This window comes from Taudactylus pleione, unplaced genomic scaffold (assembly GCF_031769625.1).
Source record: "Taudactylus pleione unplaced genomic scaffold, aTauple2 ptg000259l, whole genome shotgun sequence".
NCBI classification, from domain to species: Eukaryota; Metazoa; Chordata; class Amphibia; order Anura; family Myobatrachidae; genus Taudactylus; species Taudactylus pleione.
The window spans coordinates 3,562,742-3,586,428 of NW_028284661.1; the positions used below are offsets into that span (position 1 = coordinate 3,562,742).

The 23,687-nt window shown below is 45.1% G+C and overlaps 1 protein-coding gene across 1 annotated transcript in view; it reads left to right on the forward strand.

Annotated features, from left to right (window-relative positions):
• Positions 1-18,325, forward strand: part of LOC148514759 (uncharacterized) — a 30,586-nt gene extending 12,261 nt beyond the window's left edge. Inside the window, exons 3-8 of the mRNA XM_088481003.1 lie at positions 7,793-7,930; positions 12,271-12,528; positions 13,635-13,726; positions 15,002-15,183; positions 15,852-16,021; positions 17,766-18,325. Coding sequence (XP_088337129.1) covers positions 7,793-7,930; positions 12,271-12,528; positions 13,635-13,726; positions 15,002-15,183; positions 15,852-16,021; positions 17,766-17,944 — 1,019 coding nt within the window. The 3' untranslated portion in view covers positions 17,945-18,325. The remainder of the gene's footprint in view (positions 1-7,792; positions 7,931-12,270; positions 12,529-13,634; positions 13,727-15,001; positions 15,184-15,851; positions 16,022-17,765) is intronic.
• Positions 18,326-23,687: the final 5,362 nt, after the last annotated feature.

Genomic DNA, 23,687 nt, shown 5'->3' on the forward strand with positions numbered 1-23,687 from the left:
GTTCCCCTGCCTCTTGAGGATTGACCAAGTTCTAAATGGGATTAAGGTCTGGGGAGTTTCCTGGCCATGGACCCAAAATGTTGATTTGTTCTCCGTGCCACTTAGTTATCACTTTTGCCTTATGGCAAGCTGCTCCATCATGCTGGAAAAGGCATAGTCCCCAAACTGTTCTTGGATGGTTGGGAGAAGTTGCACTTGGAGGATGTTTTGGTACCATTCTTTATTCATGGCTGTGTTCTTAGCCAAGGTAGTGGGCTCACACACAACTTTGCCTGAGAAGCAACCCCACACATTAATGGTCACAGGATGCTTTACTGCTGGCATGACACGGGACTGATGGTAGCACTCGCCTTTCCTTCTCCGGACAAGCTCTTTTCCAGATGCCCCAAACAATCTGAAAGGGGATTCATCAGAGAAAATAACTTTACCCCAGTCCTCAGCAGTCCAATCCCTGTACCTTTTGCAGAATATTAGTCTGTCCCTGATGGTTTTTCCTGGAGAGAAGTGGCTTGTTTGCTGCCCTTGACACCAGGCCATCCTCCAAAAGTCTTCGTCCTGTCATGCCAAGAGTAACTCATCCTGAGACCATTCATGTGTGGGTTTGCCAAGGGATTGGGCTCACTCACAATTTTGCCTAAACACAGCCATGAATAAAGAATGGTACCAAAACCTCCTCCAAGAGCAACTTCTCCCAACCATCCAAGAACAGTTTAGTGACAAACAATGCCTTTTCTAGCATGATGGAGCAGCCTGCCATAAGGCAAGTGATAAGTGGTATGGAGAACAAATCATCAAAATTTTGTGTCCATGGCCAGGAAACCTTAATACCATTGAGAACTTGTTGGCAATCAAGAGGTGTGTGAACAAACAAAAACCCACAAATTCTGACAAACTCCAAGCATTGATTAGGTAATAATGGGCGGCTATCAGTCAGTATGTGGCCCAGAAGTCTGACAGCATGCCAGGGCGAATTGCAGAGGTCTTGAAAAAGGGTCCACACTGCAAATATTGACTCTCTGCATAAACTTAATGTAATTGTCAATAAAAGCCTTTGACACTTATGAAAATTCTTGTAATTTTACTTCAGTATACCATAGTAACAACTAACCTTTTGCTTCATGTACAGAGAACCCAATGCCAACCCTAAATGGCTGTCTATCTGAGCTCCAGGAGTGGATGAGTGCCAGTTGACTGCAACTGAACCCTGCTAAAACAGAGGTCCTTATGATGGGTCACAGGACAAGGCTGCAGCATAGTCAACCAACAGGACTTGCACTTGGGGGTTCAGGACTACAAAATACTGAACCTGTGTGTAATCTTGGTGTCCTGGATAGTGGCTTGACACTTAAAATCGGGTATCTGCCTCAATCAAATCCTCTTTCATCTCTGGAACATAACCAGTATCAAGCACTTTAATCCACCAGAAGAGCTGCCTAAAGTCATGCATGCATTTTTATCCTCACATCTACAGTACTCTCTTCACTGGGTGCCTGTAAGATGGCTAATTTCAAGATTGGCTTACTGACTTTCAAAGCCATACATGACTAGAGCCCAAGGTACCGGAAGCAGATTCTTATCACATACTGTCCCACTCGATTACTGCAGTCCATTGACAAAGGACTATTAGCAGTACCTATAATCTCCCAGAATTCATTTGGGGGTCATGCTTTTGGCTTTGACTCAAACTCTGGAACTCTCTTCCACGCAGTTAGAAAAGGCTCCACTCTAGAATCCTTCAAAAACACTGGCCGTTCCATGCCAGATTATCACAGTAACTTTTCAGCTGACCTCAGATTTTTGTGAAATTTGGTAGGCTGATGGACATCAAAGTAACTTTCATATGTAACACTTTAGCCCTCAGTGATACTGTTCATGCAACAGGGTTGCAAACATGACAAAAAGTGTAAAATTTATGCTTGCAAGGGCAACTAAAAACAAAACTTTCTAATTGTGGTAGAACTTTCATGTTTGGCCTTGTTTTGAAGCTAAGGGACCATAGTTTATTTTAAAATTGACTTGTACATTTCAAGGTCACCTGATGTGACCTTTAATATCTAAACAAAAAAATTCAAATTTTTTGGTATAGTACTTAAGCATGTTATACAGTTAAATACAATCTCTGGTGTAAATTTAATTTTGGGAACATGACTTAAAAAAAGTGGCAGTTGAACCCTTTTTGAACTAAAGCTGGCCACACATCGAAAGATTCTGTCCAACCAGCCACCTAGTTGATTGGTTGGAATGAAAATCTGGTAAGGTATGAAAGCAAATGACAATCAGCAGTTTGCTCCCAAATGCCGGAAAATGGACAAAAACTGTTTGTTAAATGTTTGATCTAAACAATTTGTTTAAACTTGTCTGACGACCATTTTCATCTGTTTTTCTGGCATTTAGGAGCAAATTGCTGATAATCAGTTACTCCCATACGTTACCAGATTTTCATATCATGCCCATACACTGTACAATATAGCAGCAAAATTGTACCGATCCGTCGTATCGGCTCTATCAGTGTGTGGGCACCTTACGTTTATCAGTTAATAGTGGTAGTTTATTAAAGTGCGTGACAAATGGATAAGTACATATAAAAGGGTTGCTGCACTGAGATGTTTTCTACTGCTGCTGTAGTGTCCTTTTAAGGAAGGTGACTGACATACTGCCACATGTCAATAGTGATCAAATGATTTGTGACAACTGTTGGCTAACAAGACACAGATGTAGTGAAGTATGGGCGTGTTGTCGGAGTAACATGGCCATACAAAGACACTGAATTGCTCACATCGGAGGACAAACTTGAATGAATCTGCACCCACTGGCATCACTAGGGGATGCGGGCCACTCTTGGTGACTCCATTCGAGGTGGTGACGACAAATAGCAGAGCTGCTCTGCTATTTTGGCGTCACCCCCTCCGATGGTGTCACTGAGCAGAGATATGCTGTGGGCTGCCCCAGCAGCTGCTGGGGGAGGCCCACAGCCTATCCCCTGCCTCTCTGCAAGCCCACTGTGGCTGTGCTGAGAACGGGGGTGTGACATGCGTCACGCCCCCATGAGTTTCCCACATAAGAGGGCGTGGCTTTGTGCAGTAAGGCCATGCCTCCATGTGCACCTTCAGCGCGCAAAAGCCTCACCGGGTGTCCCTACAGTAAGTGACGCCGCTGTCTGCAGGTAGCATAGGCTGGTGCACGTTTCAGTGGCGAGACCGATGGTGGTGTCTAAAGATGCACAAAGCATGATTGCAGTGTCTGTAGACACTGACTGTGAGTGTCTCAGTCTTTACTCAATTTGATGTACACCAGAGAAGGTATTTGTATCAACATTAGCATAAAGTCGGAAACACAACTGCAGTGTATGCCACGACTGTCTCCAACTCGGAATCTGACCCTATGAGAAATATGTATCCCACCCCCATTAGGGCTGCTTCCAGAAAATTCCCAGGCTGGTTTTCCACCCCTAGTACACTATACAATCATAGGAGAAACTAGGGGGTGGTCCCGGGGTGCACCGGACCACCCATTAGCCTCTGCCGCCAAATCGCTATCTTTTTTAATATAATTAGTCCTCTCCCGGTCAGGAAGGTGTTAACGCTGCTCAGTCTGCTCTACACACAGCGCTCACCTAACCGGGAGGACATTTTCTGCAGCTCCGCCTCCCCTTTGTCCGAACCAATAGATGAATTCTTCTTGCGGCAGCGCGCGCGGTGATGTCATGACGTAGGGCCGTGCGCTGAGCGCTCTAGTGAGGAGCTACCGTGATGCCCTACAACTGGAGGAGGACCCGATCCCTGCTGTCTTACCAACGCTGCAGCTTGCAGTGAAGGGGACTTACCGGGGGCAGCAGCAGCAGCCAGCTCCCTCTCACCTCCACACATGGCACAGACAGACAGCTGATATGTGAGTGGTGAGGAGAATTGGGGAGGCGGGGCCTGGTGTGAGAGATTCTGACTGCACTAGTCTGTAATCGGGTGGGAGGAACAGCAAGACCCTGGTGACAAAGTACACTAATCCAAACACCCCAGCACCCATTATACCCCCCCTCCCTCCCATACACACATTATACCCCATTCCTCCGCCCATACATACATTATACCCCCCTCCCTCCACCCATACACCCATTATACACCCCTCTCCCACCCATACACACATTATACCCCCCCTCCCCCACCCATACACATTAAATGTATCTCCCCCCACCCATACACACCTGCTCCCACCAACCATACACACATTATGCACCTTCTTTCTCCTCAAAGATTATACACCCCCATACACATTATATACCTCCCTTCCACTAATAGATTATACATCCCCATACAGACATTATACCCTCCTGTCCCCAGACACATTATACTCACCTCAATACTAGTACACGTACACATGCCTTCCCGCCCCTCCCCCCCACACACAGGCACACTGTACCCCTTCCACCACTACAATCACATATCCCCCTTACCACCACACACACTTCCCCCTCCGCCCCTGCACAGGCACATTGTACCCCCTCCACCACATCACTCCCCCCTCCACCCTTGCACAGGCACACTGTACCCCCTCCACCACTATACAAACACACATCTCTCCCCCCCCCCACCGCCCTTGCACAGGCACACTGTACCCCCTCCACCACTACACAGACATCTCTCCCCCCTCCGCCCTTGCACAGGCACACTGTACCCCCTCCACCACTACACAGACATCTCTCCCATCTCTGCCCCTGCACAGGCACACTGTACCCCCTCCACCACTACAGACATCTCTCCCCCCTCCGCCCCTGCACAGGCACACTGTACCCCCTCCACCACTACACAAACACACATCTCTTCCCCCTCCGCCCCTGCACAGGCTCACTGTACCCCGCTCCACCACTACACAGACATCTCTCCCCCCTCCGCCCCTGCACAGGCACACTGTACCCCCTCCACCACTGCACAGATATCTCTCCGCCCCTGCACAAGCACACTGTACCCCCCTCCACCACTACAGACATCTCTCCCCCCTCCCTGCACAGGCACACTGTACCCCGCTCCACCACTACACAGACATCTCTCCCCCCCCCCCCCCCCTCCACCCCTGCACAGGCACACTGTACTCCCTCCACCACTACAGACATCTCTCCGCCCCTGCACAGGCACACTGTACCCCCTCCACCACTACACAGAAACATCTTTCCACCCCTGCCCCTACACAGGCATACTGTACCCCCTCCACAACTAAACAGACACTCAACTCTTTGCTGCCTAAGTAATGGTCACAAAACAAAGTGCCATACTTCCAATAGCTTTCCTGGTAGGCTGTTTTAGTGGGGCACTGCGCCTTGCTCGATTCTAGTGGGTAGAATGTGCTCTGCCCCTCTTAGCGGTGCCCCACTAAAACAGCCTGCGGGTGCTGTCCCCACCAGCGTTCTGCAGTGTCCCGCGGGTGGGGAAAATAGCGGTGCCGCGTTCACCACCACTGTATGGATGTCGGATGCACAGCAGTGCTTGGGGGCAGCCTGGCAGGTCCATAAGTGCCAGGCACGCCCCCAAGAGTGATAAAAAGGGAACGTGCCTTAAAGAGACTCCCCCTTTTCCTGTGGCCTTTTGCGCACACAGGGGTCCCTCTTTCTAGGTCCGGTGCCCGGCACTGGAACTACAATGAACAGTACTCCCAAAGTAACACAAGTTCTAGCGAGGGGTTGGAACTGGGACCACCCATTACCAGATGTCTAGTTTCGCCTATGTATACAATGTGTACGAAATGTTCCAATCCGTGTCTGGACAATATCTTAGTGTGTACCCAGCTTTAGTGTCTCTGACAGGAAACTTATTAATTCATTTTTATTTTTATCTTCTGGGGACTAGGATGCACTGAGGGCTATAACTATGGGGGCGATTCAATTCAGCGCGGAGCTATTCAATTCACTGCGCTGTTTGGCCAGACTTAAGGATTTCTTATTGCACCTCCCTGAGGATGTGAGGAGAAATTCGAGTGGTGCTGGCCGTGCGGATGTTTTACCGCTTAGTGCAGTGATGGTCGGCACTTTAATCAGAGAATGCCGGTTCTCCCAACTAAACACCCAGGTTAAGTCACGAGAACCAGCATTCTTTGACTTAACCACTTGCCGACTAAGCAAACTGCACAGAGAATTGAATAGCTCCGGGAGCTCCCTCCCCAGAGCTATTCAGCATTGCGCTGAATTGAATCTCGCCCACTATAGCTTCTGCATTAAAGACCAATTTGTGACCGTTGATCAGTTTTCACTTAGACAAGCAGTGGAGAGAATTACGATCGTAGTATACTGGCCCACTTCAAATTATTTTGTTGCTCAATGGTAAAGTAAGCATTCCAGTACAAATCCATCTCATTCTAATGATCTAAGTCAGGGATGGGGAACCTCAGGCCCGGGAGCCATATAAGGCCCACGGAATAATTTGGTCTGGCCCTCTGAGCTTTTTCTGCTAGCCTTCTGGATAGCAGGGTGCCTATAATGGCAGCCAGAATCTATGCAGCAGTGCCTCCTTAGGACGCTTCAGATGGTCACACTGCTGCCCTTACAGCTCCCGGGGGAGCATCCTTGGGATGCTCCAGGCATTGCTGTAATCACTGGAGATTGTGTCCCTGTGTGACATCACACGGAGGGGGCGTGGCCTGCACTGGGCCCACAAATGTTATATACATCAAAATGGCCCTCTGCAGAAAAAAGGTTCCCCACCCCTGATCTAAGTGAATAAAATGTGGAAAATGACAAATGTTGTTTACAGCCTGGTATGTTAATAGTCTTACAATCTAGATCAAGGTATGTTTGCTAGAAGGGCCCTTTTACCTCTAATAACTGTGATAAAAACAAGACTGGGTTTTGTTCCCAATTGCAAAACACAATGGAATATGCTGGCGCTATATAATATCAGACTGCTGCACTCCTAATAACTGGGATCTGCAGTATCACAGGGATAGACTCCACTTACTACTAGCTTATACTGACTTGGGGCGTTACATGTTTATGGTATTAACCATGTGATTGTGTACAAACCTATAGCATGGTGTCTACTGTCTAATCTTATCCTAGATCACTGGTGCAGTCTCCTCCAGAAGTTAGTCTAAACGGGAAGCAATCAGGAAGCCGACTGCCTAAATACCGGCAGCCGGCTTCCCGACCTTCTTATCCCGGCATGGGTGAAATGCCGGGCGTCTAGATGTAGACGCCCGCATTTCCACGACGTTGGGAGACCGGTGCCCGGCATCACGATCTTAGTGATGCCGGGCGCCTCGGGGGGGAGGGTTAGGTTTAGGGCTCCCGGGGGGGACTTAGGGTTAGGCACCCCCTCAGGAGGGTTAGGCTAGGGGGAGGGAGGGTTAGGCACCCCCCCGGGGGACTTAGGTTTAGGCAGCGGGGAAGGGGGTGGTTAGGGTTAGGCACCCCTAAGCAGGGTTAGGGGGGGTTAGGTTAGTCTATACTTGCCTATCCACGATCGGGATTTCCAGCGCTGTCGGGCTTCCGCTGCTTCAAACTCTGCTCCTGTCAGGCTGCCGCTGACTGGAATCATACCCATTCCGTCTAAACTGCTGAGAAGATATTGCATAGCATCGCACACTTGTTTTAATAATCTAGTACTACAAGCATTTGCATAGTAGTTTGTATATAGTGTGGTGCCCAGTTATCTGTGTGCATAATGGGGAAACCTCTACAAAGTAATCATCTTTACTGCAATTTAAATAACAATGCTCTAAGGAATCTCTAGTGGTGTCAAAACTTGACTTTGATGGCAGTTTTGAATATGTAGCTTTCATGTTTATGCTAATCACATTGTATTGTCTCCAGTTGCAGATGAGTATTCGGAAGCAGGGCAAGTGCCTATTTTCAAATATGACTGGAAGGAGCTCCATAACATGGCACTCTTACACCATGGGGACTACACAAATGTACAGTCACATGTCCTTACAAAAATGAGCTTTGAATGTGAGTAATGAATTTGTTGCTGTACAAGGATTTCAGTGCAAACTGTCCATTCCTATTCAACTTCTGTGTACTGTAATCTATGGCATACCTATTGGTAAATGCATCAACTGGCTTTCTAGAGCAGGGGTGGGGAACCTTTTTGCGTGCCTGGTCTAGGCCATGCCCCCTCCGTGTGGTGTCACATGGGGGCGGAGCCACAATCGCAGGTGATTACAGCAATGCCCGGAGCATCCTGAGGGCAGCTGTGTGACCATCTGAAGGATGCTCCAGGTAGCACTGCTGCATAGATTCTGGTTGCAGTGTGCCATTCTAGGCACCCTGCTAGTGAAATGAGGCTAGCAGAAAACCGCTCTGAGAGCCAGACCAAATGATACCAAGGGCTTTATAAGGCCCCTGGGCAGGAGATTCCCCATCTCTGTTCTAGTGGATAACACTACTTGTACTGGCAAAAGGAATTTATCTTCTGGTCGCCATGTATAGACTATGCATGTCCTTGCTGATGCTATCTACAGGGTTTCAGTTGTCCAGAAGGTAATATGCTTTTGTAGAGATCAAATGGATGTATGACTATTGAAGTGTGTGGTTACACGTAGTAGGCTGCATTCATTGAATGGAATCAAGCTCTGATTCCTACAAGATCATACTGTTGTATTTTGATAGTCTACTGGAGTCTCAAATACAGAACACATGTTGACAATACTTTTATTTTATTTTAGAGATGCGTATTTTAGTAAAATGAATGTCTGGTTGACTTAAGATGCCCATCCACTAGACTATTAAATTGAGTGATTTAACAATATTGTAATCGTCCGCAAATCGTTTGCAATTTGATTCGAAAAATGTCTAAAATGACCAGCAATGCGCGCGCTCCCGCTGGTTGTTTAGACATCTATCAGGCAAACGTGCTGGACAACCTGATGATAACGTCAGGTTCAGCATGTTTACAGATTGATGTACCTGCACTGAATGACTGCTCGTTCAGTGTAGGCACATCAGACTGACAAACGACTGAACGATTACATTGTCATAATCATGCAAACATTTTCATGTCTTTTAGTGGATGGGCACCTTAACTTTTATGCACATGCAAAGATTTTTTTTTTTTTTTTTTTTTTCCTCTTCAGTCATGAAATGTCGTATAGGAATTTTTTATCCTAGGAGTCCTCTACCATTAAATTATGTTCACCCTTTGCATGATCTAAATCCAGTCACTCTCCTTGTCCATTCTTTCTAAAATGTGTTTGTAGAGACTCTGACCTCCACATAATATGCTGTGTTCAGTCCTGGAGACCAGATCTCCATAAAGACACAACCAATGGTGTGCCAAGTAGTGCTACTAAAATAGTGTATGATCTACCTTCCAAAGCTTACCAGGAATCGGAAAAACAGGTTGGCACAGAGGGAGATAACATGGCTTTCAAGTAACTAGTTGGTTTTTGCAAGATACCGGGAGAACCATATTGTAGAGCAGTGTTCCCTAATCTGTCCTCAAGACACACTAACAGTCCAGGTTTTAGTTATATCAATGCTTGAGCACAGATGGTTAAATGCAAAATAACGAAGACACCTGTGCTCCAATATGGCTATCCTTAAAACCTAGACTGTTAGTGTGCCCTGAGGAATGTGGTTGAGAACCCCTGTTGTAGAAGTATTAGAACAAGATGACAGGCACTAATATTTGGCATTATGTTTTAGTGTAAGTTAACATTAATGCCTCTCAGCACTGAGGTCCTGGGTATCCAAATCCACAATCCAAAAACCTAGTTTATTTGAATTCTGACAAATTTAATCCTAGTGTGAAGGGGTGAAGATCCCGAAGCTACAAAAGGTAAGTATCAACTAACCTTCGTGGTTTTTTTTTTTTTTTTCCCCTCTACCCCCTCCTAACACACTTTCAGGGGTGCCTAACGTCCCCCCCCCTTCCCTGTAGCCTAAACCCAAGTCTCCCAGGGGGGTGCCTAACCCTAAGTCGATGGTCTGTCCGCGCCCAGCTTACTTTTGATCGGTAAGCCGGGTGTTGGGCTCCCGGTGTAGGTCTAATGACAGGCGTTGGGATTTCGACGCCTGTCGTTTGTACCTTGCCAGGATTGGGAAGTCAGTGGTCGGCATTGCGACCGTACACTTCCTGACTGCATCCAATTTATATAACTGTTAATGAACAATTAATTGGAACATTTGAGAATTTATTTAGTAAAAGGTTAATGGATGATATTTGTTAAGGGAAGTTAAATGCTTGGGGAAAGAGTTAAAGCTATCTATATCTGGGTTATTTAAAAAAAGGCATGTGGTTCTTGCTAAATGTCTATTTAGTGGCACCACATGATCTGAGCCACCACATGATCTGAGCCGTCCCATGTCTTTAAACAGACTTTACAGGAGTTGTTCATTGCACCCATGAAACATGATTTTATGATTGGTGTTCCATGACTGATATATTGCTAGCTCTAATGCATCAAATACAAACAGCTTGTTTGGTTGTGGCTGGTACTGTATTTGCTCTTTCCCAAATAGAGCAATTTTGAAAAGTTTAATATTTTTAACGAGAGAATGGTGTTTATTTTATTTATTTTAATATGCCTGCAAAAATACATATACTGGGTATCCAGTAGTGGCATAGCAAGGCTTCTGCCTGAAAATAGCAGTTCAAATATTGTGTGGCCCTTTTTTAGACCTTTATATTGGACATTACATAGCAACATGTGTAACAAAGTAAATGCAGTGTCTGCATTTGTGATGGATCTTGTAAACACTCAAACATTTGCTCAATATCAACATTTGTGGTAGCCTAGGGGGTGATTCAGTTGTTTGCGACCGTAGCTGATGATGCCAATAGAGCAATTCAACTGTTGCTCTGTATGGGCATGCACAGCCGCAGGAGCACACATTTCTGCTCGCAGCCCCCGGGCAGGCAAGTAGAGATGTGTGAAGTCAGCACTAATGGGTGCCTAAACAGTAGTTTTGGGCTCCCAAAGAAGGACTTTAGACAGGTTTAGCCACTTTACACGGCTAAACCCTGTCTATTTGGGCATGATATGCATGGGCGTCCAAAACAATTGAATTTCGCACCCCGGGAGATGGGGTGCGTTTAAAACATTTGAATCACCCCCCTTGGAGCCTACTCTGTAATCTTCTCATATCCAACTAAACATGGCCTCTGATACTATGGATTTGCAATTGGGAATTCAGCAGCGTTCCCAGACAGGTCTGTGACACTCCTATAGCATGAAACTGCCCATTTTTGCGATCACTTTAGGTCACCCCAGTCTCCACCTTGAAACACCCATAGATCGCAAAACCTTAAGTGTTACCAATGCTGTATGCAATTGCAAACCCCCTCTCAGGGGACATGTGGCTGAATGGACATACAGTATGTTCCATGTTAGACAGAAACCACCATATAGGCTAGGCTTACCTATATGGTGGTTTCACTCTAATGTGGAACATGTGTCCCCTTCAGCTACAAACCCTTTGTGCCTCCTGTCCTTGTCTATTCAGCCTCCAACCCCTGTGCCAGCCTCCTCTAATTTACCTTCTTTGACAGCCGCCTGCTCCTTTTTCCTTGCAGAATGCAGAGGAGTTCTCCTGCTCTTCACGGGCAGCTGGGCACATACTGAGGGCACGGACAGCGTGACGTCATCAGTGGTCCTGAGCAGACTGGCTGCAGAAGTTTTGAAGTCAGAACTGTAAATGCCCATGGGCATAGCTGTTGCAGCTGGGCAGGCGCAGCAGCTCCCCCGTTGACATTTTACTGTCCCAACATATAGCTTCTGTGCATGTGCAGAATCTTCCTCCGCAGGCAGAAAGGTGAATGCTGCCCAATTGGAGCTGAGCTCCATTCACGGCAGCTGGCCCCGCAGTAGTGAGTGTGCCACCCAGCTAGAACTCACCTGGCTTCCCAGCGGACCGCATTCCACTTGTTTTATAATCGTAAATTTGGGGCTGAGCGTTTGACTTGACTGATGTAGACAAACTCTTTAATGCGCAAAATTATAAAAAATATTGTATAAAATGTACCTTCAGGCTGTGTGAATATGAAACCTAAATGCATTCTGTGTTTAGACGTGTCCCATTCCCAAGAGATCTCATTATAGCATGCAAATATTCCAAACTACAGAAAAATCAGAAATCAAATACTTCTGGTCCCAATTAGAAATTGTTGCAAGTAGTTTACTGAACATGTGATCTACTTTGATTGTATAGTATTCTATTGTACAAGGTCATTTGGCTTGCTTTAAGGGGGAAAAAATAGCTTGTATTGTATGGAGCACAATACATTTATACTTTATAACCTAGTATAGTCAGTAAAATGATTTAATACATAATTTGGCCTCTCTTTACAGGTCATAAGGATTTGGAGTGGCTTTATTGCCAATACAAGAAATACCGATTCCAGTGGCTGTTTTCGTATTGGCTCTTTGGCCTTTCCAAGTCTTGTGCTAGACAACTGCAGAGAATATACCTGTGGTGGCAAAGGTTTGATAAAAAGAAAGTATCTAGATGGGGTTCCACAGACTGTGATATTGAGTATCTTGCATCTCTTCATTACTTAACAGAAGACTTCTGGAATGGAAAACTGGCCAATGGAGAGGAGAATATAGGTAACCAGCACTGCATTTTGTGAAGAGTAATTTTATGTATGTACAAAGTCTCAGTACACACTTGTTTTGTCTCTGACTTCAGATCTGTTGGCATGTTGAGATTAGAAAGTGAATTCTGAAAACTATGGTATGCTGTATGATATATTGTACCAGTGAAGTATAATGTAACCTTTGGAGAATTTGTAGGTCTTGTAGTAATAAATAGCAACATAAGTTACTTTTTTTATGATAAAGCTACATTACCTACATTACATTACCTTGCAGGTTTTCATTTTTTTCCCTACTATATTCATTGTTTATGCAAATTCGGTTTACTCTAGGTGTGAACTCTTATGTAGTAGTTTAAAAAAAAAAAAAAACAGGTGCTAACAATAACACTACTTGTAGAATATGAAGTGTCACAATATTTGTGTAGTGACATTCATATGACTTGCATGTAAGAGAATGCAGCTTTTGAGTAGCTGGAGTATTGCAGTGAGATACCCCACTAGTTGGATCTGTTTGTGCTGTGAGTATCCTCCTTGCATGGAAAATAAATGTGAATTAACATTGACAGAAGCCTGTATATACTGTATACACAAGTAAGGCTTTGCGCAATGGCATAGCTATGTGGGTACAAGGAGTGCAGGCACTATGGCCTGTCAATGCTGGTTTTCCCCAGAGTACCCCATAAACTCTAGCACAACCCAGGCTTCCGCTCTGCAATGAGGAGTGACTTCCTCTTCTGTGCAGCATATAGGCCAGCTTGTGCATGTTAAATGCTTTATTTTCTGAATGTAATCACTATTCTAGGGATAACCTCCCAGAAGTTCACAGCCGCTGACACTATAGCGTAGCATTTTGCATGCAGATACAACTGCAGTCGCGCACACAATATAGGCATGCCTCTTATTTTAATGTGCCATCTATTCACATCACTTTGCGAATAAGACACCTTTGATACAAAAAGTTGCATGAAAAGAAGCTCAGCGCTACAGTCGCACAGTGCGCACGCATTGTTTAACCCGCACGGAGGTAAGCTGTATGAACACGTCTGTATTTGAAATTTTGACCTCCAATAGAAACCTTTCTTTCTCCTCTAAACACTGCTTTGCAATTACACGTAGGTATCCAGACTGTGGAGAACTATTTTTCCATGTGCAAATCCCTCTTGGCTTGGATCCTGGGTCGTAAATGGGGAAGATTTAAACAAAAGAAGGTATTTATTATATTTCTTGCACAAACAATGCTAGTAGTAATGGAATAGCCTTTGACAGCAGCAAAGTGGCTGTTCTAATCTGAGAGGATATCTCACTGTAGACAGTACAGCATGTGCACCCACTGTACATATAATGCTCTGAGGAGGACTTCACAGCAGATATTGTGGGCTTGGAGTAAGGTGACCTGGCATTGCTGGACCTCTGGCTGTAGGTCTTCAAATTACTATACCCATGGTAATTTATTACTAAAGCGGCAATCCCATGAAATTTTATTTAAGAAATTACTGGCAATTGGAATCTTGAAAATGTAAAATTGTTCCTTAGGCTCCTATTTCACAGCTAAACAGTCTTGCGACTACCATGGTAATCAGTCACATGGTGTCATGAGCCAAGACTTTGTATTGACCTTTTTGAGATCTGTCTGCTTTGTGCATTGTAAAATTTTTCCCATGCTTCATCTGCCATCTTGCTGAGGGTGGTGTCTGACTGGCAGCTCTGCTCATCAGACCTACAGGGGATGCAATCGGGAATCATCAGACCTACAGGGGATGCAATCCCGACAGCCGGCTTCTCGATAGCTTTATCCCGGTGTGTGTTAAATGACAGGCATCTATATCTAGACACCTGTCATTTTCTCGACGCTGGGAGACAGGCGCCCGGCATCCCGATCGAAGGGATGCCGGGCGCTGCGAGCGGACAGCGGGTTAGGTTTAGCGCACCCGGGGGGGGGAGACTTATGGTTAGGCCCCCCCCGGGAGGGTTAGGGTTAGGCTAGAGGGAGGGGGACTTGGGGTTAGTCACCCCCCCCAGGGGAATTAGGTTTAGGCAGCGGGGAAGGGGGATGTTAGGGTTAGCACTGGGGGGAGGGGGGAGGTTAGGGTTAGGCCTAAGGAGGTTAGATTAGTATATACTTGAGGACGATCAGGATTTCCAGCGCTGTTGCCCTGCCGCTGCCGTGATCTGTCGGGCTGCCGGGAATCTAATTTCATACCGATTCCATCCTACAGAGTTGGTAAATTTGTAGGAGGACCACATGCTTCAGAAGTACTAATCTTGTGTTTTTTTTTGTTTTTGTTTTTTTTAAATCTGTGGGATTGCTGCTTGAGGTGTATCCTACCTAGCCCTTTGGGTGTTGTCTGGTCACCAACCCACTTGGTTATGTATGCTATCCACCATATGTCGCGGTGTCCTGTTTTACACTGCCCACTTTTTATTAGGATATTTGATTGGAATGGTTTACTTGAGTAGTGGAAACTGATATTAAAATCTTTCAGGTCTACAAAGATGCATTAGAAGGGGTGTATCGTGTGCTGAAATCTGAGGCCCAGGCTTCCATGGTTACTCATGACAAGTTTTGGTTGGTAGCTAAAGTTCAGATGTCAAGAATTTGCAGTCTTGAAGAAATTGCTGGCAACTATGTGAATTGGAAGCTTATAGATGCATTGCCATGCTACAGGTAAGAGCTGTCTATACCATGTAGTTGGCGGTACACTGAGTTTGTGCATACTGTAGAATGGAATTGTGAAGAATGTAGCACTTTATAGGTGTGACAGTTGAATGCATGACTAAAGGAGTGTACTAATAAAAATAATAATTTCTGATTTTGGTACTACAGTGTAGACCTCTCCAAATGTGGACTTATTTATTAACTTCGTTTTTTTAAATATACATCCAATGCAGTTTGAAATTGCACACTGCAGCAAGTATGAATATGTGGCTTTTATGCATTGTTTGGCTGTTAAAAAGCCTGAATTGTGTTCTAAAAGTGAATGAAACCGTTTTTTTATAGTCTTCATTTATTGTAAAAAAAATTTAAATCAGCAGCATGGCACTCCAAATTCTACACTCAGACCTAGTGCTAGGCATCACAGAGTTATTTCTTTCTAAAATTGGGAGACTCCTCAAAGGGTCCCAGGGCATGGTGGAACTGGTTAAGTTAGTTAATGCATGGATGACTCCTCTGGGTAGGGGGGCGCAAGCAGCATGGCTTAGTGGGTTACTCACCCAGAAATGCACTGGCTCTTACTGAATCACATTAGTGATTAGTCAGAAGAGAACAAATTGGTAGAAGAGCTTGCTATACTGTGTTGTGGGGAGGATACAAACGCTACTTCTCTTCTCCAGGTTGTACATGGCCTCTGGAGATCTAATCTACCTGGAGCAAGTTAAAGGCTTCCTGTTTAGGAAACAACTAGTACACAATTGGATCCTTCACGAAGAGAACTTGTGGGTGAGCAGCCTTCTGCCTGAAAGCCTCTTCCATCTGCTAGAATATGAAACAAAGATCTATGAAGGTAATTTGTACAGCAATGGTAATCTCCCAATGCTCTCTAGCAATTTTTATTCTATCAGTTGTTCCCAAACTGGATGCTGTGGCACTCTGGGGTGCCACAGGCTGGTGATCCAGTGTAAAATATGATTTTTGGCTAATGTGATTGGCAACCACAGAACTGATTTTTCCAATCCTGAACTATGTGGACAATAGTGCAACACTGTGTACCACCACATAATGTAACCCAAGGATGACTGGTAAGCACCATTTACCTAAATGTTTCCGGAGTTTCTCAATCAAATGTTTGGCCTAGGGGTTTTGTGGAAAAATGCTGATACTCAGGACCATGATTTTTATAAAGTTTGGAAACCACTGATCTGTCTGCTGGCAGCATTCCACTTGATTCAGTAGTGTCACCCAGTGCAGGGAGCGATGTGTGCTTCACCGAAAAAGGGTATGACCACACTCCCGTGGTCCCTTCATCGTGCTAATACTGGGGGTGGGGGGTACTGGAGGTGCGGACTGCCCTGTGGGCAGTGCCAGCCAGCTCACTCATTACAGCACCCAGCTCCTGTCACTGAGGTGGAGTCTGCACCTTGGTGCACCCCTCAGCAGGTGACACCTGGGCGCTGCCCACACACCTTGTGATGCCACTGATTTGATCCACACTACAGTTCTTTAGCAGAAACTTTTTACTTACTTACAAGCCATGCTTCCTGTAACTTTTAAGTACCTTAGAATGAATATTGTAAGCTTTATAAATCCTGTCAAAATAGAAACACTGCATGGTATGGTTAGGCTCCATGTCAGACATTGCAGCATGGAAAACCCTAAACTATAGACTGGTCCCTGCTACACTTCTTACCTATGATTCGGCCAGTGTGTGTGTCCTGGAGCAACTAAATGCTGGCTCTCTCCATCGGACCATGCCCAGAAGGAATGTTGCAGTTTGTCACACCACATAATCCAGACTTCCTTGTCTTTTTAACCTGGTTTATGATTTAGTGGGTGGAGTTTGTCTTTATTTTAGTCAGTGTACAGTAAGCAGCACAGTGGGCAATGTATTTTTGTTAGAAAATATGATCTGGTCTAAGGATATTAGCCTTTGACATGAGGCTTTCAAAGTCTACACTTTATTTGATAACTATACCATATGCGTGCAAAAGTAAATGCCTAGGAAGGTGCTTCAAACTTTGACTAGCATTGAACAGTTTAGTACATGAGACCACAGCCTTTGCTACACATCTTGGGAGCAGTTCATTTAGTACGCAGGGTTTTGTGTGGTTACCCAGGCAGGAAAACCTTGCTTGGGTTTTTTATGCTTGTAATTATGGGATGAAAACTTCGAAGCCCATATATGTGCAAACTATCGGGCCAATTCCGAGTTGCGCATAAGTCGACCACATTCATTTGCACGGAGTATGGATATTTGCCTGTACACTGAATTGCATGCATCTATGCAGCCGCTTGTACAAATTCTTGTCCTGATCAGCGTGGTGCAAGAGATCAGTCTGAAATCTGATGAATATCCGCATACACAGAACTCTACATAACCTGCAATTCTGCCTACATGTCCTAACTCCACTTGCAAATTCCTCATTACCACCCAGTTATTCAGCTGCAAGTGGAAATGCTACTTAAGTACAACTGTGTGCACAGCCGCTAACTTCCTATAGTGGTAAATGTGTTCATTAAAAGACTTGTACTATGACATAATATATATGCGTGTCTATAAACTATACTAATTGCTTTTTCTCTTCCTTTAGAGAGACTACATGGAGATACTGTAGGTGCCCACTTAAGCAGATTAATTTGGCTGTATCTGCATTCTGGTCAGCAGCTGTACATGGATGCCATGAAGGGTTTTGTCTATGAATGTGCTTATGCAAACTATGCATCCCAAATCTATGAAACTGTCAGACTGGTCCCTTACTTTGGTTTTTAACTAGAACCTTTTTTTTTTTTTTGCTTTTATTTTTATTTTTTTATATAATTGCACTTTTATGAAGGTTTTAATGATCCTACGCCAGGCTGTTTTAATGCCCATATTTATATACCTGTAAAATATGTATAAACACTGCTAGCCATAGCAAATAGAAATCGTAATCTAATACTTCAGGACTTGTCATTTAGATATACATTTTAGGACTACCTTTCGTTGTAGGATTACTATGGTGATTTTATAGCTTTCTCCTGAAAAGAACTTTTTTTTTTTTTTTTTTAATATAAATTTTTTTTTCCTGGACCATACATTTTTTACATTTTGACTTGTATTGTCTGTGCAATATATCACCATTTTAAGATTTTTAGTCTGCAAAATTGTGATTCATAGGCTCCTAATATCTCAGGGCAATAAATGCCTTATGTAAGCTACATCTTGGTATGGTCTTTCTTTACATTACATAATGTAAACTGTGACAAACTTGTATGTGTGCACAGCAGAGGTCAGGCAAATCTAAAATCTTAAATATATGCTTGCTATTCTTGTGGCACTGTGCTCCAACCAAGACTTTCTCTACACTGGATTGAAAGGAACACCATTCTAAACTGCAATCAAGGGATATAGATGGCCAGTATGGAGGTTTTGACTTTTTTTGGTATTGCAGCCCATCTTGCATTGGGGGCTTTTTAACATGAGATGTTAGAGCACTAGCTCATACCATTCTAACAATTTATCAAATCTAGTCTCTGCAGGTAATACAAACACAATGTCTGCATACTGTCATTGTTTGACTTTGATTCTACTAGGATTGAGCCAATTAACATGACAAACCACCTACACTGGCTGCGGTCTTCTACAGGGTTTAATACTTACACCCTAGGCTTGGCCAATCTGTAGTGCTCCAGCTGCTGTAAAACTACAAGTTCCCGCATACCTCCTACTAACTATCTGGTAAAGCATGCCAGCTGGAGGGCCACAGGTTGGCCAGGTCTGCACTAGATCTGATCTGTGGGCAGCAATACTCACTAAACTCTTTATGATGAAAACCATAGCAGATGTGAGAGGTGCTCTCTAACCTATACACTGAGGGCCTGATTCAGAACCGAACGCTCTGACCAGAGCGCTCGCTCTGAATCAGGGCCCTCCTCCCTCAACTTGGAGCGGCCTCATGGACGCTCGCATAGCTGTGGGTTACCACCCACAGCTATAGCGAGCGTCCATGATGATGGTCGCGATGGTCAAGACAATCACGACCATCGGGCTTGCGACGAGACCCTGCGGTAGGGTCTCGGTGACCGCAAGCCCTGGAGTGATTTTGGCTCAATCAGAGCCAAAATCACTCCCACTGACATCACTACTGATGTCAGTGGGGCCGGCTTCAGACGGTAGGCGTTCCCATTGGAACTCCTCCGTCTGGCAGCCACGCCCCCCAAAGGGGTATGCTGTCACTCACCATCGACAGCACGCCCCCTTTGGTGCGAGACCCACAACGACGGATTGGCCGTCGTTATTCGGGTCTCACGCATGCGCATGACTGAGCTCCCTCCGTCGTGTGCATGCGCAATTCGGCACCATCGACCCGCTTGCGAGCGTCCTGTGCTCACGAGCGGGTCTGAATCAGCCCCTGAGCACATAATGTATGTGTAATACTAGTGACCACTTTACCACGTTATCACTAGCTAGAAAAGTCAGTCTTATATTTGGAATGTCTGCTTTGGCCAAACACTGGACTATCTGTACAATGCAAAATTCACTATCTGCTGTAGTGGTGGGTTGTGTATATCAATTGTGGTTTAGATGATTAAGGTTAATACTAAAGCTGCATACACACAACAATTTTTTTTTTTTTTACAAACTATTTTCTGCCAGATTATCTGTCAGATTTTTTTTTTAAAGTGTAATGAACGATTTTTTTGAACTACAAACTATTTTTGCATATTCCCTTAATGAAAATCGTTCAGTTGGTCAGTCTGACTGAACTACAAATGTGAACACACATGAACGATAATCGTTCATCGTTTTAACTCAGAACGATAAACGATATCATTCCATAAATCGTTGTGTATGCGCCTTTAGGCTGGTTTTCTGTCCAATTAGTTGATTGGTTGTAATGAAAATCTGGTAACGTATGGGAGTAACTGACAATCAGCAATTTTCTCCTAAATGCCAGAAAACAGATGAAAATGGTCGTCAGACAAGTTTGAACAAATTGTTTAGATCAAACATTTAACAAACAGTTTTTGTCCATTTTTCCAGCGTTTGGGAGCAAATTGCTGATTGTCATTTGCTTTCATACCTTACCGGATTTTCATTCCAACCAACTAGTTGGATGGTTGGACAAAATCTTTACTCTTTACGTGTACCCAGCCTAACAGATCCCTAATCAGATTGCATCAGGCATTTAAAAATAACACTGCAAATTTCTCAAGTAGATTCATAAATAAGCTTGTCCTTAATACTCTAAAGCCTTTTCATGGCGAGAAATATTGCTGGTCTATATAGTGTACAAACAATTATGAAGTGCTGTACAGTGCATATTTAGTCACTGCCCCAGTGGCACATACACTTGACCGCTATCCAATTGGCCCCTATATTTTGTCATTGGTGAAACGAGGTTTTTTTTTTTTTTTTTTTTTTTTTCCCCCCCCTATTCCTTTTTGTTTTTTTGTTTGACTAGCAAGGAGCCTAGTGTGTACATTTGTGTAACAGCATTGTGGGGTTTTACTGCCATTATACAATAGATGGTGGCACATCTGGCCCCAGGTATCTTTTCAGCATATTGTTGGGTTTTGGGGGTTTTTTTGTTTTTTTTCAGAATGTTTGTTTTTGTCCAAGGTCATCACTGCCAGTTTACTTGTCTTACATTTGGCCTATGTAAATCTACAAGGTCCTTTTAGTGTTCACTGTAGGTCCAGAGCTGGACCTAGAGAGAGGGCACAATTGAGCACCAAAGTGGGTGTGGCCAAGGAAGAGGGGCTTGTCTTTGAAGACTTGTCCCCATTTCGTCAGTCTTTGGGTCGTGCCTGGCACTTACCGACATGCCAGGCTGCTCCAAGCGCTGCTGTCAGTGTGAATGGATGCTGGGCTCATGCACCCAGCATTCGTTCACTGGCTGTGACAGCTACACCGCAGTTTTTCTCACCCACGGGACACTGACCTGTGGGTGGGGACTGCACCCGCAGGCTGTTTTCAGTGGGGCACTGTGCTGGAGGGCAGGGTGCTTTTTGCCTTTTAGAAATGTGGCAGGGCGCTGTGCCCTACTAAAACTTCCTAGCAGGAAAGCCACTTTATCAAGGTGTTCATGGTCCTTATGGCTGCTCTCGGTATAACAAGGTGTTGCCCTTTCACCATATCCCGATGACACTCTTGGGGAAATCTGAGCATATTATGGAGAATGACTACACAGGTGGTCTTGTTCTTGCCACATTATGACTGGTTCAACAATGTGGCCAAAAATCCTCCTGTGCCCTCTTAATTACAGATCCTAGAGGTACAGATAGACAAAGTGCCTTTATCTAAAAAAAAAATTGCTGGGATTAAGGACCTGATTCAGACCCGCTTGCTAGCAAGCAGTTGCTTGTTGCAGACTGTTTGCTCATGTGCGCATGCGTGTAGCTCGCAGAGCGCAAACTAGTATGAGCAATCGGCATGTGCTCGCTTGCCCTGCAAAGACAGCCCAGTGGAATGAGTGACAGGAGAGGACACTTATGGGTGGTAACAGGGCAGGCTGGTAGTAACGGGGGAGTGGAGTTGCGGACGCAGGTGTGCCAGAGTGTTTTCAACCCACTTCTGGGGTTTGCATAACTAACAGGCACCGTCATAGTACACGTCACCTGCTTGAATAATACACTGAAGTGCTTGTGGTAGCGTACAGTCAACATCAAGTGCTGCGGTCAGATACAATGGAACCTGATGTACTGATGGTTGTATATAGTTCCTGGAGATGATGTACACTAGTGGGCGGCTAAAGACAGGCTGGTGGGTGTCTAAATGCAAAGATCGCTTGTCAAAACATAGTGGGCGTGCTTATGCCTTTGCCCTGTGAGCGGCTGCCTTGACATCACTTCGCTGAATTTCCATATGCTGGGAGCAGGCGGCTGCATCTAGCGAGCGGGTCTGAATCAGGTTTTCAGTCTCTAACAGGTCAGCTTCAGCTGCAACAAGTTAGTGGCTAATGCAGAACCTTTGATTATATGAGCCAGAGAATCTAAAACCTGATTCCAAACTGACATGAGTCATCAGACAGACTCTGCTGGTGGCAGAAGCAAAGGGAAGAAAAATTAAGGCATGTTCCTTTCATCCAGATATAAGTGGTACAAGGAAAATAAGGGTATAGCTTATTTTATTTTTTTCCCACCCCATCCAAACTCTAACATTGTTTGTATGGGTGTGATATGTATTACGGGTGGGTGCATGGCCGGCGGTTCAATTCCCGACCGCTGGAAATCCCGAACGTCCTAAGGGTAAGTATCAACTAACCTAACCCTCCTTTAGGGGATGCCTAATCCTAACCTCCCCTTCCCTGCTGCCTAAGTCCCGTCCCCACCCCCCACACCCTCCCCCCACACCCCACACGCCTGTCTGCTGTGGTGCCCGGCATCCGTTCGATCGGGATGCTGGTCTCCACACGTCAGGCAAATTACAGGTGTCTACTTTTAGACACCTGTCATTTGACCCTAGTCGGGCTAAAGCAGTCTGGAAGCTGGCGGTCGGCATTTAGACTGTCGGGTTCCAGACTACATGCCGTTTGTATTGCATTGCTTTACCCAAGTATAAATGTGTGTATTTTATGTTCAGTTCTAATATGTTGCAAGATGGGGCAATAGGACTCCTGGTAATTGCGCCTACATGCAAACAGCAGACACGCCACTGGGGATGCTGGTGCCGACCTCCTGACTACTGGAAACCTGAGGGTTATGGTTGGGCACTAAGGGGGGGTGGGTTAGGTTTAGGGTGCAGGGAAGGTTAGGATACCAACTGACAGGTGTCAGAATCCCAAGAGGGTTAGGATACTGACTGCCAGGATTCTGAACACCAGCATCCCAAACCTCCCCCTCCTTCACTGAGTCACAACATTACTTAGCAGATATCCTCATCCAGAAATGCTGGAGCCACACACCACAGGGTGCCTGCAAGTGAGCTGAGGAGTGAAGGTGGTTCATAGGCAAACGCTGGTAAGTGAAAAACAAATGCTAGGTAGGTGATGTGGACTAAGGGACTACCCAACTGAAGGCCTAACACCATAGCTGTTAGTGTGGTTAGAAATATACAGATAAAGCAGAAGGTTTTATGGACCGTGACACCAGGTTCTGCTTGGACTGGTAATAGTACTGTAAAAGTTATTCTGCATGTAGTTTGTGAAGTCTCTGTGGGCTTTGCTACTTTTGGGTACCCAGCAAAAGCGATGATGGATAAGGTAGAGGAGTGAAAAGCTTGACTTTGAATCCAGGAATGACCATCAAAATAATGAGGAGGGTGATCTACAGCACTGGTTCTCAAACTCTGTCCTCAGGACCCCCAACAGTGCATGTTTACCAGGTTGCCTCACAGAATCACAAGTGAAATAATTAGCTCCACCTGTGGATCTTTTAAAATGTGTCAGTGAGTAATGAATGCACCTGCTGGGTGACTTGGAAAAAGTGAACCGTGTGGGGTCCTGAGGACAGAGTTTGAGAACCACTGATCTACAGCACAGGTTCTCAAATGCTGTCCTCAGGGCCCCAAACAGTGCATGTTTTGCAGATCG